Source organism: Primulina huaijiensis, chromosome 10 (assembly GCF_012295235.1).
Source record: "Primulina huaijiensis isolate GDHJ02 chromosome 10, ASM1229523v2, whole genome shotgun sequence".
Lineage (NCBI taxonomy): Eukaryota > Viridiplantae > Streptophyta > Magnoliopsida > Lamiales > Gesneriaceae > Primulina > Primulina huaijiensis.
Genome location: NC_133315.1, coordinates 12067931 through 12088249, shown reverse-complemented (window position 1 = coordinate 12088249; position 20319 = coordinate 12067931). Strand labels below are relative to the sequence as shown.

Genomic DNA, 20319 nt, shown 5'->3' with positions numbered 1-20319 from the left:
TATTGGAATTCATAACAAAAACTTACCTGTTATTATTGAAACAATTGATAATGCATTGCAGATTTTCCAAAATTCAAATAAAAATACTTGACCCAACACCCAAAATGATTATAGAAAAAAAATCTAAAATGAAAATGATGATTAGATATATTGAAAAAATATATATAAACGATTGATATCGTTACAAACGTCAAGAATGAATTATGACGAAAAAATAATTTAATATAACGAAAAAATAATATATAAAAATAAGAAAAACATAAAAATATTGAGATAGTAGGATAGATGAAAGAAGACTTCAAACAAATATATGTTTGAAAACATGTAGTTTCTGTATGATTTATAAAAAAAAATTAATTTATTAATGCACATGTAAAATTATATGCCATTATCGTCTAAACAAACAAATAAAAAATAGACATTACATTAATTCATTTAGATAGTTAATTTTTGTCAAAACAACCTACTTTCACGTGTAACACACGTCTTTTTAGCTAATTAAACTAAATGTGATAATATAATTGAAATTCAGCTTAAATACATAATTACATCTAGCCAAGAAAACATCTCTTAGTGAATGAGATTCATTTGGGAGAATATGGATACATGGAGGAATTACGCATGTTGAGGTAATAGGCATACTCGCTCCTGCAAAATATAAAGGTGTTTCTCTCGGCATCACAGGACCTGCCAATTGCAAGAAATCCTCAACAGAATATGTGCTAGCATTGTAGTGCTTGTTGAGCATCCAGCCGAAAGCACGAGCAGATCAATACACAAGTTGATTAGCATGTGCCATTCACAATTGTCTTTAACTCTGTAAATATATTTCATAAGACATCCTCCAACTCGTCTGGTACATGTAGCTTTTCAATGGCAGCCTGAGACGTTACAGAGTGAAATGGACATTACATACTAGAATTATCAGGTATTGGATTGGGTCAGGACTTTCAAATCTTCTGATATGTTTAGTGCTAGGTCAGCTACATTTCGTAAAACAAATAAATATACACCATGACTCAATTTTAAAACAAAACAGCCAAAATCAAGTCGAGGAATACTATGTTCTACCACAAATAAAAGAATCATGCAGTTCTACTGTTAAAGGTGTAGCAGAAGATTTATTTTGTGAACTGAGTCACTTCAATAGTCCCAAAGTTAGTGCAAAAGGATCTTCCATTGTTAGGACTTACTGTATAAAATCAATGTATCTTAACGATATTTATCATGCTAGTAGCAACAAAGTTATTGCAATACCCTCGGCAACATTGTCATTCTTAATAAGGAAATTTGTTACCTTAATGGCAGCAACATCAGTTGCAGAAGGTTTCAAATCCAATGCTAGTCCAAAATGAAGCATGGCTTTGTCATGCATATTTCTTCTTTTGTATATCCTGCCCATTAATGCATAAACACTGCTCTCGCATGGAGCATACTCTTTGAGCTCCTCGAGAACTGCTAAAGCCCCATCAAGATTTTCCATGCTGACTAATATGTTAGCCTTCTGATAAAGTGGGAGAGGGTTCTTCTTATCAGCTAAAATAGCTCTTTCCATCATTTCCAGTGCTTCGTTATTTTTCTGTTGAGATAGAGGGATGAGTTTATTGTTAATGATGAAACAGAACTAATATCAACATGAATTCCACTCTATTACTTTGCTTTCACCTTCAGAGCATGCAAAGCAGTCCCAAGATACGACATTATTACAGAGGAAAGCGGATTGATTCGGAAAGCCATCCGGAAGTGATGCTCTGAAAACTCAAACTTCTCTTGTCGAAGATAGATCATTCCAAGACCATACCAGGCATTATAGTGCCTGGAATCTACCAGAAGGGCACTCTGATAGCTCTTAATACCATTTTCAAAATCCTCCAAGGACACATATCTGTTAAGATACACAGATTTAATGATTAAAATAACCTTCAGAAGGAAATTACATCGGAAACAGGAAATACAAATTGTGAACCATACTCGTGGCCGCAGAGGGTGTGGGCATAAGCAAATCTTGAATTTAACTGCACTGATCGCTGGAAATTTTTAAGAGCGGTTTCATGGTCTTTCTGTAAGCTATAGCAATTCCCCATAGCACACCTACCATATCATATTTCCTAAGATCAGGACATATCTTAAAGAAAAAAGTCAATAAAATTATGCATCGTGTCAGCAAGAAGCAAAAGTAACAGCTAATGCATCTGCAGCGCTTATAGATGAGCCTAAAATACGTATAATACTCATAGAATAAGCCACATAAAAGTGAAGCATCTACAAAGTAAAGTTCGGAGCTAAACATAGCTAGTTTAGATGGGATACCAAGATTGAGGAGCCAAACGATCAGTTGCTACGAGCTCCTGAGCCAGGTAACTCAACTTCATATCTTCCTTTAAATGCTAAAATATAGAGGTAAATTGATTCAGTAACATATAAAACTCGTGGATTGGAGCCAAAACATCAAATTAGAACAGCCATCTTAACATTCAACACCATCAACACACTGGAAAATAATAATCACAAAGTTCAACATAGTTATCACGGCAAAACTTATCGAAGTTCTTCAGAGCAGAGGTATTGCAAATAAGATACAATTTCATATTTCACAAGAAATTACAGTATCATTTAATCGTGTGGGTATTAACATTTGAGAAAAATATTTCATCTTTAAACTGGGGGTTTTAACTGTTTAAGGTTCAACTAAGGAAAAAAGAAATGATGCTTATTTCTCAACCTGAAGATTAAAATTACAGACACAAAAATAAAGATAGTCTCTAGACCTAACAGCCCATGGTGTATTAAGGTTATCAATAGGATTGCATCAGGGAAACATTTTAACAAAAGGGATATAAAGGGAATGCACAAAAGTCATAATAAAACGTTAGTACAATATTAGATGAGAAAGACCTCAACTTTAGACGGGTAGCTTTTTTCTCATAAACTGCATGAGAATGGTCGTACTGAGACATTAAAGTCAATTAATGAAATCTTAAAAATTTATAAAAGCTTACATATAAAACTGTAGAATAAATATCCATCCCCTCCAAACTGTAAGGGGAGGCAATACGTGCGAGACTGAAGGCTCTATCAGCTTCAAGATAATCAACCATTTCAAAGTATGCTTTTCCAACCTGTAATTGAGTAAGATCGATAAATAGGCCAGATTATCCGAAAAACCTATAAACAACCCAATCTAAAGCTCCATTAGCACAAGCATAACACTAGGGACAGATACAAAGACATTGCTTGTACTGTCACCATAAAAATATTGAGCACAACATAAAGTGAAGAAAAGTGATTACCTGAGAAAGTACCCATCCTGTATTATAATGCTTTTGTGGAAGTTTGATATAGACATCGAGTGCATCCTGGTCCGGCACAAGCATGCTACTTATATGGTTATAAAATAATTGTTAAACCAGTTTTCCAAGAAATTCATCCAATACCTTGCATCGGGAGAGACAGGAAAGTCTGAAGCCATCCCCAAGAAGCCTTAAAATGGCCAATATTTCAGAAGCACCATCACTGTATCTTGCACTGTTCAAAACAGCAGCACCTGATGACCTTGATAACCCTTCTTGTTCAAGTAATCTATTATCAACAGATGGGGATGAATTTGAAGCTGGGATACTTGATCTAGAATCATCATGCACTTCATGATGATTCCCTAAGAAAGGAAGATTCTTTTGTTAGTCAAGTGATAACAAAGGAGGTCTATTAATCCCCTGATTAATAGAGATCTTTCAACCAATATAAGTTTAATTTCATCAAATCAAAATGTCACAAACACCATGAAGTTTCTAGCATAACATCAAAAAGCAATCATCTGAATCGCATAATTTTCTATTATAACCATGCTTATAACACAGTAAAGCTATATGCACCAGCAGCGTATATATTATAGAGATCCTTCAACCAATATCGTCGTAATTTCATCAAATTAAAAGGTCACAAACACCATGAAGTCTCTAGCATAACATCGAAAAGCAATAATCTGAATCACACAATTTTCTATTACAACCATGCTTATAACACAGTAAAAGCTACATGCACCAGTAGCCTATATATCATCCACAAAAAGAACTGTTAACATATTGCAAAAAAAAATTTAGTTCAGGGCCCATCCTCGCCACTAGCAGTCTAACTTTGTTTCTTAGCTGAAACTTAAGTGATATCTTTTACAAAGTTGCCCAGGTTTTAAATCTCAATTGAAACTTTTCAGCGATCAATTTAATTTTACTAATACCACATATAAAATAAAAGGAATACAAGTCGAGTGTAGCATGATTAACTCAAGAATAGCTAATCTAAGTAACCGTCAACCCATCTCATAATGCAACAGCCTAATTGTTCCATGGAGTTGAATGGAAAAACTCTAAGAGTCATTTAGTGATACTATAGGTACAAATTAACCGATGTCTTATCCTAAACAAATTCACTACAAAAAATCATTTAACCAAAAAAAAATCATCATCTTCAATCACCTTCATCTGCATTATCATTTGTCCAAGATTGCCCCTTTCGGTATGTCAAAGAACGTGATGCCACAGAGGTTAACCTAGAACCTCCAAGAAATTTAGAAGAGTGGGTTGTTCCATTGCCGGAGACTGACAAACATGAGCTTGTGTTGATCACAGATTCTCCAGCAAGTCTCATGCTTCGTCGCTGTCCAGAATCAGAAAACAGCCGCTCGGAGACCTAAATGCAGATGAATTAACTATTCTCAATACATAAAAAAAAGGAAAAAGAATAAAGTACAACCAATGAATGATAATTTCAAGAAGACAGGTTGCAGAAATTAATGTTTATCGATATGAATGGTTTTGAACTTGTCGCGTAGATTCCAGAGGATAGTCTATTTCAAAAGAATGCCAGATGAGAAAAGGAACAACAGATATGAAGAAGAAGAAGAAGAATGTTACTAAGACAAATTTCACTGGTTTGAATCTAAATGCAAACGGATGGATAAACTCCAAAAAAGATTGATGTGCTTGCAAGTTAACTAATATGGGATAAACTAAAGGAAAAGTTAAATACAAAACAGGTAAAATGTATGTATTGGGGTGTCAAATTTTTAGCTATCTTTAATTGAATCAATTATAGGCATGTAATATGTTCTCACGATCAATTTTAGTCATTCTCATCAAAATAATATAATAAAATGGTCAATATTATTTTTATGATAAGAAATAATATTATATTGATTAATAAATTAATTACAATAAGCGAACCAGAGTTCCAAACCAAAAGAAGTGAGATCCATAGTCAAAATAAATTAACATAATACCAGACCCCAATTCCTACACAAATCTGAGAACGAGAACGAGAACGATTTGAACTCTACATTCCTTGAACTCCAGCATGAAACCCTGAATGTAATCTTGTCCCAACATTCCTCAATCGGTTCTTCATGAACTTCAAATATCCTCGTATTCCTCTCAATCCACATAGACCAACTCAAACAATGAACCACCATATACCCAAAAATTATACCCCTCCTCCCCAAATCACGACCGAGATCCGCCGTGAATAGATCCAAGTTGATCTCGGAGATACCCAAATCAAGCCAAACTCGGCCAATGCTTTAAACCAAAGACATCGTGAAAAAAGACAATGGATGATCAAATGGTCGCGAGCCTCCACCTCTTGACGACATAACACACACCAATTTGGACAAAGAAAACAAGGAAACATTTTTGCAACATCTCAAACGATTATAATTTCCCAAGCACTGCAATCCACGAGAATACTTGCACATTGGATGGAATAGGCGCTTTCCAAATTGCTTGATAATGAGAAAAATAGAGATAACTAGAATCTAAAAAGAAAGACTCGAAAAAAAAATTTCATTGAAAACTGCAGTGAAGAATCCCAAACCCACTCCCTATTGTCTTCCGCTCCTTCGATCAAGCTGACTCTATCTAAAGATTTGATCAAAGAACCTAACTCAATTGCCTCCTCATCCCTGAGATCTTGCCAAAAATAAAAAAATCCAATAAAGAATAGAAGGGTTGGATGAAGAATTGAATTGAGCGTTAGTACGATATTAGTCATTTAGTTACATGATTTTGATGATAAAGAGTAAAACTAATATTTGTAACATAGTTACTATGCCATAATTGACTCAACGAAATATACAGAACTAAAAATATCAAATCGCAATAAATAAAGGACTAAAATTGACATTGTGCCTTATAATTATATTATAATAATATAGGTGTGCATTGAGTGATAGGCTAATAGAACATAAAGTAGTCAATAATAATTTCTTATATCAGGACAACGTGCTGGTGAATTAAATTTTGGCACAACAGGTAGTCAATAATATTTTCTTATATAACACAGCTTTGGTTCCATCAATTTTGTCATTACTTGAACTAAAAATTTCATAATCCAAAGGAACCATTTTATGATACGAAAAATACATTCATTTTAGGTTATGCTAAAATGAATAATCTAATGAACAACTATAACTTCCTTGCAAAAACCAAAGGAAACATGACTTGGGTGTAACATTTCAGTACGAAACGAAAGAAGTAGGTAACTAATCACAAGAATCGACAAGGTACACACGAGAGTACAAACCAAGAATCGATGAGAACTACAATAAAAGACATTCATAAAATAATATTGTAAAGAAACAAGAACTTAAAATGTCTTAACCTTTCTTAATTTTCCCTCGTCCACGAATTTTCTCCTTGGGCCTGGAATAGTAGAGTTAACGGTTTGTCTTGGAGAATTATCAGCTACAAATGCTCTCATGTTTGGACCATTAGGTTGGACATTTCTCAACAAAGGAGGTGGAGCAACACCTGATAACTACAAGGCATACAAGAATTTTGGGAGTAAAAGATAGCACAAAAGCAGTCTTGAGAAACAGATGATAATGTTTGCCCATGCCACAAACTGCGTATTCACATATAAACTACTTCAAATATAAACCAAATTCAGTACGTAGTAACAGCAAAGTGTCAGGAGAATATAAACTGCAAAGGCAAAAGGATTGTGTAGTCAAAGTTAAGAAGAACAGCCATCACAATTTAAAAAGTAACTAGGAATGTGCAGGAACTAAAAAGGAATATCCAAACATTCAGTGAAACGCAGACCTGGGTGCATATCAAAACCCTCGAGCACGGCATATGTGAAGGCTTCAAAGTGAAAATGCAATTAGATAATCTTTTCTATTTGATTTTCATACTACCGAATTTTAGCATGCTATTACTTATAATAAGAAAATCACATATTAGAAGCTACATGACAGGTCTTCTAAATACATTTACATTTAGAATTTATACATTAGTATGTCCCGCTTTGACATGATGCAGTCATCAAATGACACCTTGAGCCTATATTCCATGGCGTATGTGGCCATCATGTGCCTTGCGTCTTTGATAACAATGCAAACAGTCATGTCTTAGCCCCTAAAAGCAACAATCGCATCCTATACATAGTCACATATAAGATATTGTAACCATTGGAGGAGAGAAAAAAAACAAGAAGTGTGACCAACTATGATTAAGCCCAAAGGACAAAAACATACATGACTATACCTGTGATTGTGTAGCCATTGGAGGTGTATTATAAAATGGTAAGCCAGCAGAACCACAATTTAGAGGCTGGCTGGAAGCTGCCCCATGATTGTTTCTAGATATATCTCGTAGGCTATTGCCTTGTGCATGCAACTGCCTTGTACTGTCATCTGCTGATTCTAAAATTCTGCTAGAAGCAATATCATGATCCTCACTAGATGCCCGCATATTCTGGGAAGTTAATTCTATGTGTAGATACTGCTTTTGGAGGCACAGAGAAGCTCCTTCATCAAAAACCTTAGTTGCTTCTTCAGCTGCGCCTGAAATGGTTCCCCATTGTCTGCTTAATAAAATATGAATATAACACACAAGTTGGGAATAAAATAGTAAAAGGGGGACCATTGTTCTCGAGTAGGATGCATGAAAATGTTGTCACAAGTCAGGAATTAGATGCCAATAAGAACATTATTATTTACAGAAGCTATAATTCATAGATTTGCTTCTTCAAATGTACAAGAAAAACTAACACATTGCCCACATTTTAAGCCAGCTTTATTTGTCAAAAAATTGAAGAGTCCCGGTTTAATGGTGTCCATAGTAATCAGTGTTTCCCTGTTCTAGGTATGGTGTCATAGATAGGCAGATTGCTTTAGAACAAATTATCACAGAAGGTATTTTTGGACAAAAATATGTTTACATCATATCCTGCTTTCTTCATTTTGTACTTGGGCCACAGATACCAATAATTTTTTTTGATAGAAAACTAAACTTTATTATTAAAATATAAATTTTACAATAGTAGCGGATGAGTAATCCGCAAAACGGGTGCTGTTACAATCAAGAAAACGCTACCACACTATCGTCATGACCATAAAAATTTTCAATCTCTAACTAAGTCTCAAATAGATAAATGATTAAACTCTGTCAGCTTAGTCGTCCAATTCGCAACTCTGAATTTGATCTTCTCACAGACGTCATCCACGGTCTCCGACAAGTCTGCAAATATTATGTTATTTCTCTCCAGCCAGATTGACCGAAAGTGCAGTGTATTACCAAGTACCAGAATATGTTAAATCTTCTGTCGGTTGGACGGCCCGGCTCCATAATGAACATGTCTTGTGCCCTTCTCGGAAAAGCCCAATCAAATCCCAACTCTTGCAACACTTTTGTCCAAATACCTCTCGAAAAAGAGCAATGCACCAATATATGGTCCTGATTCTCTTCTTGCTTCTAACATAAAGTTCACCATTGCAAGCATAACACACAGACAGCCCACCTTCTTTGCAACGAGTCACAAGTGGGGAGTTTCCCCACAGCCACAATCCACGAGAAAACTTGAACTTTTTGTGGGATAGGTACTTTCCAGATATTATCATAAAAAGGGAATGATGGAAAGTTAGAAGTTGGAAAGAAAAAATCATAAAAAGATCGAACAGAGAACAGACCTGAAGAGTCTCCCAACCAAACTCTTAAATCTCCCGAGCCCAACTCTAACCTAACTGAGTCTAAGACCCTTAAAAGATCAGCGAACTCACCAAGCTTGACCTCATTTAAATCTCTTCTAAAACGCGCGTCCCATTGAAAGATAGAATTGACTCCACAAACGACCACATTTTCTCAAAAACGAATGATATTACCCTCTTTTAGCACCGCCCCAACCAACTGATGAAAAGCCGGGTAAGAACGAGAGATAAATTTCCAAAGGCTTCTGAATGTCGAATTCCTGGCCAACCCCACGTCCCACCCATTATCTTGAAGACCATAAATACTTATTATAACTTTTTTCCACGTCTCCCTTTCCACTAAACCTCTCCACCATCATTTCCCTAGTAGTGCTCTGTTCCACAGACAAATATTCCCCAATCTCAGTCCTTCCCTGTCTTTCAGTTTACAAACATGATCCCACCCAACAATATGGCAATGCGTGTCCCCGTCTGCTCCATCCCACAAGAAATCCCTCATCAATTTTTCCATCCTTTTTACCACCCGGCTTGGCACTTCAAACAGAGACATGAAGTAAGATGGCATAGCGCTTAACACTGATTGTATCAAAGTAAATCGACCCCCATTGATAGGAATGCCTTTTTCCAGCTTGGTTTTTATGCCATTTTGGATATCACCGGTTCCCAAAAATTAAAAGTCGTACGATTACCTCCCAACGGAACCCCGAGATACTTAATTGGCCAAATATCTTTTTTGCACCCAATAGCATGCGCCAAACCATCGACTTCCTCTTTCGAAAAATTAATCCACAACACCACACTTTTTTCCAAATTTATTTTCAAACCCGATTCAAGCCCGAAGGAATTGAGTATTTCCACTAATGCCATCACATGCCTCTCTGATTGAACCAAAAAGAAAGTATCATCCGCAAATTGGATATGCGAAATTTACAAATTTCCTCTCCCTATTTCGAGTCCTCTTACTTCATTCAATGCCTTGGCCGTGTCTAACAACCTCCCCAAACCATCAACAACTAAATTAAAAGGGAAAGGGAATAATGGATCCCTTTGCCTAAGGCCTCTCTCCCCTTTAAATTTTCCCATTGGCCTTCCATTAATGAAAATCGAGAAAAAACACATTAGACACGCACCCCTTAATCCACCTCCTCCATCTATCTCCAAACCCTTTCTTTTGTAGCACATAATCCAGAAATCTCCAATCGACATTGTCATGAGCCTTTTCCAAATCAACTTTAAGGACCCATCCTTTCTTTTTTACCGTCGACATTCCTCAACAACCTCATTCGCAATGAGACAACAATCCAGAATCTGTCTCCCCTTAATAAAAGCACACTAGTTTTCCGCTATTGTACTTGCCAAAACTTTCTTCAGTCTATTAGTCAAGACTTTGGCCAATATCTTATACATGCTCGTTGTCAAACTAATTGGTCTAAAATCATTTATCTTAATCGCTTCTTGTTTCTTTGGAATTAGGCAAATATAGGTTTCGTTTGTGATGCCATTAACAACTCCTCCCTCAAAAAATTCAGCAAACACCTTCATTAGATCCGCTTTGACTGTATCCCAATTTTTTTTGAAAGAAAGCCAATGTAAATCCGTCCGGCCCTGAAGCTTTGGATTCATCACTATCAAACACCGCTCTTTTAATCTCTCCCTCCGAAAATGGAATCTCCAACTCCTCCGCTTCAAGCCTATCTATAGGGCACCATTCCAACCCATCGAATCCCCCCCATCCCCGTCCGATTTTCTATACTAATTCCTATAGAAGTTAATAATGTTCTCTTCAATCTGTCTCTCCTCCGTAACCACATACCAGTCCTCCAACTCCACTTTATCTATCGTTGAAAACATGCACAACATCTGATCACACTCGTATCACTTGTACATTTTTTTAAAAAAGATAAATCAGATGATGTGCATGTTTTCAAGAATTTTCATAACATAGTTCAAAACCAATTTAAAATTGGAATTAAAATTTTTGAATTGATAATGGGAGAAAATTTGTTAATTGTTTACCAGGAGATTTTTTTTGGAGCCAAGGGGGTTGTGAATCAAACTTCTTGTTTTCATACTTCGCGACAAAACGGAGTAGATGAAAAAAAGAACGAACACCTTATGGAGGTTGTTCGAGCGATTAGTTTGCAGACTAAGGTTCTGAAGCATCTTTGGAGAGAAGTGATTCTTACAGTTACTTATTTAATAAATCGTCTATCATCGCGTATTTTGAAATTTCAATCTCCCATTAGCATATTTCAAAAATGATTTCCTAATACTAGACTTCTCACATAAATTCCCCTAAAAATATTTGGAAGTCTAGTCTTTGTGCATCATCATGATCCTAACCGATCCAAACTAGATCCCAAGTCTCATAGATGCATTTTTGCTGGGTACCAATCTAATCACTGGGGTTTAAGTGCTTTCATCATGTGCCAAAACGGATGTTTGTCTCTACGGATGTCACGTTTTTCAGAGGGACAGCCGTACAATGACACTCATCTTCAAGGGGACTATAAGTCTGATGAAGATGAATGCCAAAATAACTCAGACCCAACAGTTGAATTTGAAACTCCTGACAATTCTGTTACATCGTCTGATACAACTAAAATGAATGAGAAACAGTTCAAGGTTCTAGTTTATACAACGAAAGGCAAGGCACAGGAGAGGAGACAATGTCCTACCACAAAGCCATGAATCGGATCTGGGCCAAATAAATAAACGCACAATCGCACGCCAACAGATCCCGATGATTCGAATCAAGGTATGCCCAAGTTAACCCCTTCAAATATCATTGAACTTCCTATCACTCAAAGGAAAGTTGTTCGGTCGTGTACTGTTCATCCACTGTCCAATTTTGTAATTTATAAAAGTTTATCATCCAACCTTCTTTGCCATACCTCTCAAATTGATTTTTTTGGGATTCCAAATAATGTACATGAAGCTCTAGCGATACCTGAATGGAAGGAAGCGATCTCTGAAGAAAACAGAGCTCTTGAGAAAAACTCCACTTGGGAGAAGATTGACCTGCCCAAAGGAAAATCCATTGTGGGGTTGGTGTGTTAGTGGGTTTTCACTACAAAATACAATTTCGATGGCTCATTATAAAAGATTAAAGCCTGCTTAGTTGCCAAAGGGTTCACCCAAACATATGGAGTTGATTATTCTAAAACTCTCTCTCCAGTGGCAAAATTGAATACTAGTCGAGTTATATTATCTATTGTCGCGAATCTTGACTTGCCTCTAAACCAACTCAATGTGAAGAATGTCTTCCTAAATTGTGATTGGGAAGAAGAAGTCTCTATAGAGGTAGACTAATCCTAGCTTTACCGATCAGTTTCTGATGTGTACCTGAAAAAATCTCTATATGGATTAAAACAATCTCTCAAAACATGGTTCGAGAGATTCACAAAGTTGGTTAAAAGACAGGATACAGATAGGGTCAATCAGACTATACTTTATTCACAAAGAAATTGTCCACTGATACGATCTCGGTATTGATTGTGTACGTTGATGACATAACATTAACATGAGAAGATTGAGGAAAAGCTTGGCCGAAGAATTGGAAATCAAATATTTGGGACATTTGAAATACTTTCTTGGGATGGAAATAGCAAGATCTGGAAAAGGAATTGTAGTGTCTCAACGCAAGTACGTTCTAGATTTCTTAAAGGAAGCTAGGATGAGTGGGGATGCAAGCCTTCAGATACCCCAACATAGGCAAATGGTAAACTCGGAGAAATTAACTCCGTTGGATAAAGGAACGTATCATATATTAGTTGGAAGATTGATCTACTTATCTCATACACAACCAAACACTGCATTCGTTGTGAGCATGGTGAGTCAATTTATGCATTCACCGTGTGAAAAACACATGGAAGTTGTGTATCAGATTCTCAAATATTTGAAGGGAACATCGGGCAACGGTTTGCTCTCTGAGAAATGTGAATAGGATCAATTGAGGTGTATATAGATGCAGATTGGGTAAGTTCCATCTCAGACAGAAGGTCAACCTCAGGATATTGCACTTTCATATGGGGCAACTTAGTAACCTGGAGGAGTAAAAAACAAAGCGTAGTTGCTAGACGCAATGCAGAAGTTGAGTTCAGATCTATGGCTCAAGGGGTATGTGAGGCTCTCTAGCTTAAGAGAGTTATGGATGATTTAACGAGGAAAATGAAGTATCCAATGAAGCTATATTGTGATAGTAAATCCGTTATTAGCATGGTGCATAATCCAGTTCTACATGATAGAATCAAGAACATTGAAATTGAAAAGCACTTCATTAAGGAGAAACTTGAGGAAGAAGCCATTTGTACTCCGTTTGTTCCAACTACGTTGTAGGTTGCGGATATTCTAACCAAGAGGCTTCCAAGGCTACTATTTGAAGACCAAGTTAGTAAGTTGTGGATGATAGATATCTTCGCACCAACTTGAGAAGAAGTTTTAATAAATTTATCACTTTTTAAATAAAATCTGTTTAGATATAAATTTGTTTTGATTTGAGTTATGTTTGGTAAAATAGGATTGTGATAGAATATTCTCCCACATTTGTTGGGATTTAACTTTCTTCTTTGCCTATTTAAATTAAACGTATACATTAGACTGGATAATATATGAAAAATAAGAATGAGAAATTTTATGTCTTCTACCTTTTGTTCGATAAATTTCACAGTAACAATACATTTCTTATCTTTATTATCAAAATGCCTCATCAAATCAAAGTCAAAGCCAAATCAGAAAAATGCTCAATGTTCAAATGACTTCAATTCTAGGTATTAAAAGCTAAAAGACTAGTAGCCAAGAACGATGACCAAGAAAATTTCAAAACTCCGAAAGCCAAATGCAAATATTTGAAATCACAAATTCATTCTACATGTTACCTAATATACAAAGCTCCTCATAAGCAGTCCACAACAACGGATCCAACGCTAAAGCTTGATTAAAGTGATGAATAGCACTTTGCCTTCTATCAGTATACCTGTAAAAAGTATTAAAAAGTGGACATTAAGCTAACACCAAGAAAAGTGAGAAAAACATCATCATTCAGAATGATTGTGCATCATCAAAGCGTGAGTTCTTTCTATTCATCCATCTATTATTCATTAGAAAAAAGGAAAAAAACATAGTTGTCAATAACCAAGTGTAAAGACCAACAATATGCATGAAGCCTTAGTCTTCTTACTTCCAACATGAAATGACTCTTCTTTCAATGTGTGTTTATCTCCTATTGTTAAATCACAAAGGTGCCATAGCCTTCCTTTCAGTTACAGGCCTGCCCATCTCAATTTTCTAACGTGACACTACTTTTAATCACTTTTAAACATTAATAAGACATTTACCCAGTGTTCTAAAATTCGGACCTAGCGGCCCTAGGCGCCGATCCTAGGCACCGCGGACAATTGGGACTTTCATGCTTTTATTTTTCGGCTTTTAATTAAAAAAATTAAAGGTAATTTTTATAGGCCCTAAACCAAAGTCCAACAAGAAATGCAATTTGTTGGCTTGCCTAATCACACCAAACTTCATCTTCATCTTCATCTGCGATCTAGAGTAACAGAACTTCATGAGGATGATTTTGAATCCGAAGAAGAGGAAGATCACCATGGTGATATTAAGTTTGTGTCCGGATAGCGAACAAACTGTTGAAAATCATAGAGAAGAAAAAGTGGAGTAAATTTGTGGTGCTCTATTATTAGTGTAATTCAGAACGCATTTTAAATTTGATGTTATTGTGTATGAGTTATAGTATGTGATTTATTATATTGATGACATGGAATCTGCCTAGCGGCGCCTAAGCTCCGGCGTTAGGCACTGGTCTGGCGTCCGACTAGCACCAAACGAATTTTAGAACCTTGCATTTACCCTTTATTTGAGTTCGTACAATCAGTCTCATCCTCGGAATTAGATGTTAATTTGGTTTGATCACCATGTGGACAGGTCCGTAACATTTACAGTGTTCTCTCACATTCTTCATCGACATCACTATACAGATAAAATAGGTACTGAGCACCTATCACAAGGGTAAAAGTCGTCACTTGATTCCTGTGGTAGTATTCTAGCATGACTTGGCACCTCTGTCCAACCAACATGGGTATGTTTATGAGATCGCAAAGTTCTGATTTAAGAGAGAGTTTGAGCGATGAAATCGTAAAGCAATGAAAATTTGCTGACAATAGCTTAGAAAATTAAACAAGCAAAGACGTGTGTGTTCATAAAAGAAGTTAGAATAGTAGCTTTTATGGCTTAGATGTGGAAAATGTCCCAATTACCCATTTCGTGTTCGAAATATTTTTAAAAAATGCATTTTCTTAATATACTATGATTATAAATTATTATTTTTGTACTTCAAAGTTCAACCTCAAAGTACATAAATAAAACCAAAACTCATCATCTTCTCACAAAGAATCAATACAGCATTTCATAAACTGGTGTTTGAATTTTCAGAATAAATCATCCTCATATCCTTTTTTTCCTTTGACACCTTCCTCATCCAGTCATCCTAAGGCTAATCACTCTTTCACAAACTATTACTTTATAAAAGGAGCAATAAGCCAAAAAATGTTCAAGTATAAACTCGGTCTAAAAGTATAGATCATACCAAAACTCTAAAAGAACTAGGAGAATCCTAAAACTATAAGTCAAGAAAAATCATCATATTTCCTTAATCCTAAGACTCCCATAAACAGAAGCCAAAACATTTTGTGCCCAAAGTTGGGACCAACTCGAATGACAATCTAAGTGGATGTTTCTTGAGCAACACTAAAACGTTGCAAGCAAGTGACAATGGTGTTTTTTAAACAAATATTGTGACTTCGTCGAGTTCACTAAAACTTACACCTTGACAAGATTTAGGAGGGTCTATAACCCACCAGCCTAAGACCATAACTTCGCAATTCAACCAGACTCATAAGGTTTGATAACTCGCTTACAAACCACTCTGCATGTCAACACTACAAGGAAGGTTTAATGCCAATAAAATAAAAGACACAAAAATGATAAACCAAAAAAATGGACTTTTGCGAAGGATGTAAAATACCATAAACAATCTTCCAGAGCACCAAAGTCGTGATTCCCTATAACTTCTTCATAATTGAAAACTCAAGTATTATTAATGCTAAAAACTGTCCAAATAAGTCACTCGTCCGCTACAAAAAGACACTATGTTACCTCATCTGAAATAGCAAGATGTGGTAGAGAATGGCAAGAAAAACTAGATAATGGGGCCAAATAAGCAAACAGTGGGAATTGTTGTGAATTGAGAACCACTTTTTTAAAAAAAGTTGATAACTGATTAATCTCCCATGCGACCTGTTTATGGTTTATACAATTTAAAAGCAACCAATAGAACTTAAATATACAATTATAATACATTGTATTATGCTGAAATATAATATCATAAAAAGTTATTGGTCACAGTTTCAATATTTATCGAAAATAATTTCCAGGCAATCAAGAAAAATGTTTTGACTACCATATTTCTCCACACAAAATAAAGTGGAGCTATTAACTTTCATCACAAGGTAAACAATTTTTCAAACATATCTAATTCTTATCTTGATTCTTCAATATAGTAACAGTACGATATAGATAATGGTGTTAGTAGTTCTGATATCTGATATATAGATTTTATATACAATTTCCCGGATAAACAAACAGGAAAAGAATTAACTTTCAGCAAGCATGCAACAATTTTTCAAACCAAAACAACCCAATGCAGGAAAAGATTGTAGGCTGGCAACAGAAATTACTTCTTGCAAATTTAAACAATTTTAGAATAATCTTGTGCTAGAAAAGACGGTCATAGATCAACTATCATTTACAATCAAACGAAACAACGAAATCATAAGTCAGTAAATTTCCAAAATACACGACTACATGTAAAATCTGCAACCCGTTTCTCCCAAAATAAGAAGAGTGCTACTATTAAGTCAGCAATCCAGTCCAACATCTTGTAAATATTTCTACCACACAGCAACAAAAAAGTGCTTCAAACAGGGCCAACAACGTATATAAGATCCAAACCGTGCATCATAACACGATCATCAATTATTATTTGAAATTTATTCAAGATTATAGTACTGACAATTCTGGATAATTAACACTAGTTACACATTAACCCGCAAATATAAGGAAAAGAATAGGAAAATGGTGCACTAAATTTGCTAGAAAATAAGTGTTTCTCAAATGCAAAACATAAGAACAACAAAGGATACAAAACATGAAATGTTTTCAACTCATGGAAAATCACAATTTACAAACACCGTCTTCTGATGCCATCCCAAGTCAATTTTCATGTTGTGATGAGCTTTATAAGAAAATTGCAACGCAATTTATGAGATGGTTTATTCATTTAAATGAAATGAATAGGACATCAATAGCGGCCCCATGTAAAGATAACGAATTAAGAACGAAGTATAACATGTCAAAAACCTGTATATAAGTCCAAGAAGGTAATGACCAGCAGCTCCGTTTGGAACCTAAGAAAATAGGAAAAAAATGACTACAACTGCTCCATCCAACACAAGTGACCAAAAAGGGCAACAAATGCATTTTCTTATACTTACTAAAATTTAGGCAATAGAAGAAACTATGGATATGACAAAGGTATCACTCCAACCATTAATGGACACTATCTGTTTGACCTCATGATTTAGATTTTGTGTCATACCTCCGTAGAGGATTCAATAGGAGATAATGCTGCTTCAGCTTCGCTCAGAAGATCCATCTGAAAGCACGATAGTGCAAACAAGTAGCGGCACTGAGCCATATGCGCCCCTTGGAAGACCAAGATAGCATTTTCAGTAAACACAGATGCGACAGTATAGAAAAGGTTTGTTTTCATTTCCAAACATCATTTTTTCATCACCCAAATAAAACATGCACGCACTATCATTTACTATTATTCTCCAAAATCGAATTTTTCTCACTTTTCACATCTCCCAATATAATAATTACTTTTAACAAATGTTTCATCATTTCTTAAAAGTTAGTATTACATTCTATTATAATCCAATTACTGTTTTAAAATTTTAATATTATTTTTACCCAATCATTCCTGGCATGTTTTCATATCCATAAAAACTAATTTCTCTGTGACAAAATTATGCACACATTTTGTTTGCCTAAAACTCTTCTCACAAATGATCAAAAAAAATAAAAACTGTTCTCACAAAACTCCCAAAACAAAATAAAGATTGTGATAATTTCTCAAGAATATAACAGGATAATGGCTCATATGTGCTTCAGTTTGATAAGATCAGTTGCTCAAATTCGGTTATAACAAGATAAATATTTCAAAATATACCTTTTAAAATTTGATATGAACAGTGTGCCTGATTGTTTTGCAAGTAACAAGTGGCAAGTAGCTGCAAATTTGTCTGCATTTGACAGTGAAATGTAAATCATCGAGGAAATAATGTAACTTGAGCAAAATTTAGTAGCAGTTTGAAACAGTCGACAAAACATCATCCTATATAACATTATTGAAAATGTATGGCACAAAATTATAGAGGGATCGACTGGATTGCAGCCTTAAAATATTTAAAATAATGAATTTGCATGGCTTCAAAACAATAAAAATGAATTGACGCTAGCATCATTCAGTTAGCAGTTGGCAAAACCAGATTCTCTTTTTCATTCAGAAACAGTTACATGACTTCCTCTTCCTAATAAAATATTTGACTGGCATGATAAGCCTCATTAATGTGTACGTAACTTATGTAAAGTTGATCATACAAGAATCAACTTTATAGAGTTCCAAAATCCAAACAACTGAACCCATTTCGTGATCGATAACCCTGGAAATAAAAATCTTTTGTTACTTCCCATCACTTAATCCTGCTATTCTCAGCGACACATAACCTTAAGCACATTCATATACAACAGTAAATTCTCCAAGGCTATTCAGCTCAAGCATGAACGAGGCAGCCCACAACTTCGACTCCACCAAAAGAAGAAAGAAAAGACACTAATTAACGCTACAAACTACGGGAGGAGCTCACAAAAACTAGACCAAATGCAGCTGTACAGTAGAACCAACAATTCCCTAATGTATCCGGATATCTAAAAATTAACACCAAATGCAGTCGAATTTATATACCCCTTAATGCTAACCTCGGATGGAAACTCAGCACAAAGGCGTTCGCACATGAAAATGGCGTTACGGTGCATGAAGTTGCGTAGGTTGTCCCGCACACATTCCGCCACTATCGCCTCCATTTATGCGCACACGGTACACTTACATGAATTTCTTTGAATTTGGATAGAAAGATTGAAAAGTATTGCTTCGGATTGAGAGATTGTATGTAATATTGGATCTTATGTAGGGTAATGGGTTTCAAAAAATTTCAATTTAAAAAAAAGGGGGCTCTGGTTTGGGGATTCAGGGTTTGTGGGTTTTGTAGGTCACGTGATATTAGGTTTCAAAATTCGAATGGCACGTGACAAGTGTGGGATCGTAGCACTGGTTTCGGGGAGTTGGTGGCCATTTATCCATGTGCACGGACGAGTCTCGAAACGTCTACTGTTAAAAAATTACTAAAAAACATTCCCGTCTACTACTAAAATTTATTTTTTTTATATCTTAATTTCTGAAAAATGACTCAACACATGCATTTAAAAATAGTCATGCACTACTAAATAAAAATACTGAATTTAAATGCCCTTAAACATGACAAATTCCTAAACCACTGATTAAAAGAGTTCACGCAAGTAACATGTGAAGTCCTGACAACTATTAACATATAAAAACGAATGTATATAAAAATATTCATGGTTCTTCCTATTTCGTAAACGTAATGTGTGGAAAAAGTAAGGTCCCCGGATTAGCGTGCGCACATCTAATTCCGCCTACTCAGTCTTCGGCGTCTTCAGTCTCCTCATCAATATGCTCACCTGCATTGTAAAGGCCCGTATTTCGTATTCATAAATTTGCGGAATTATTAAAATTTTTCTAAATAAATAAATAACTTGCCCAATTTATAAAATAAACATGTAAATAATTTTAACTTTAAAATAACAGCGGAAGTCAACATTGTATTTCAAACAACACTTTAAAAATAATACAACATGTTAAAATCAAGTTTGAATGATAAAAGGTGCATAAATTAAATCATGAGGTCCTCGGGTTTACTACTGTTGTCCCAAGATCGCTCACTGGTCTCCGCCCGCGGCCTCGACCTTATCAATACCTACAACAATCAAGTCTAGTGAGTTTAAAGACTCAACATGTATATATCGTGAATCACAAGTAAATATATCATAAAATCGCATGCAACGTAAAAATAAAGTATCGTAAAGCATACAGTGAAAATCGTATCATGAATAATTATAACTACGTGCAT

General features: G+C 35.4%; 1 protein-coding gene across 1 annotated transcript; it reads right to left on the bottom strand.

The window, feature by feature from the left end:
- Window positions 1-408: 408 nt before the first annotated feature.
- LOC140986177 (cell division cycle protein 27 homolog B-like) lies at window positions 409-19466 on the bottom strand. Its single transcript, XM_073454236.1, has 16 exons — window positions 19091-19466; window positions 18282-18354; window positions 17646-17752; window positions 17408-17454; window positions 13858-13955; window positions 7539-7837; window positions 6652-6807; window positions 4473-4686; window positions 3435-3655; window positions 3291-3356; window positions 3000-3119; window positions 2311-2387; window positions 1972-2091; window positions 1666-1885; window positions 1298-1579; window positions 409-881 (listed from the first exon to the last, which is right to left on the bottom strand). The coding sequence occupies exons 1-16, from the start codon at window positions 19193-19195 to the stop codon at window positions 831-833; spliced, it is 2256 nt and encodes a 751-aa protein (XP_073310337.1). The 5' UTR covers window positions 19196-19466; the 3' UTR covers window positions 409-830.
- Between the last annotated feature and the right edge of the window lie 853 nt (window positions 19467-20319).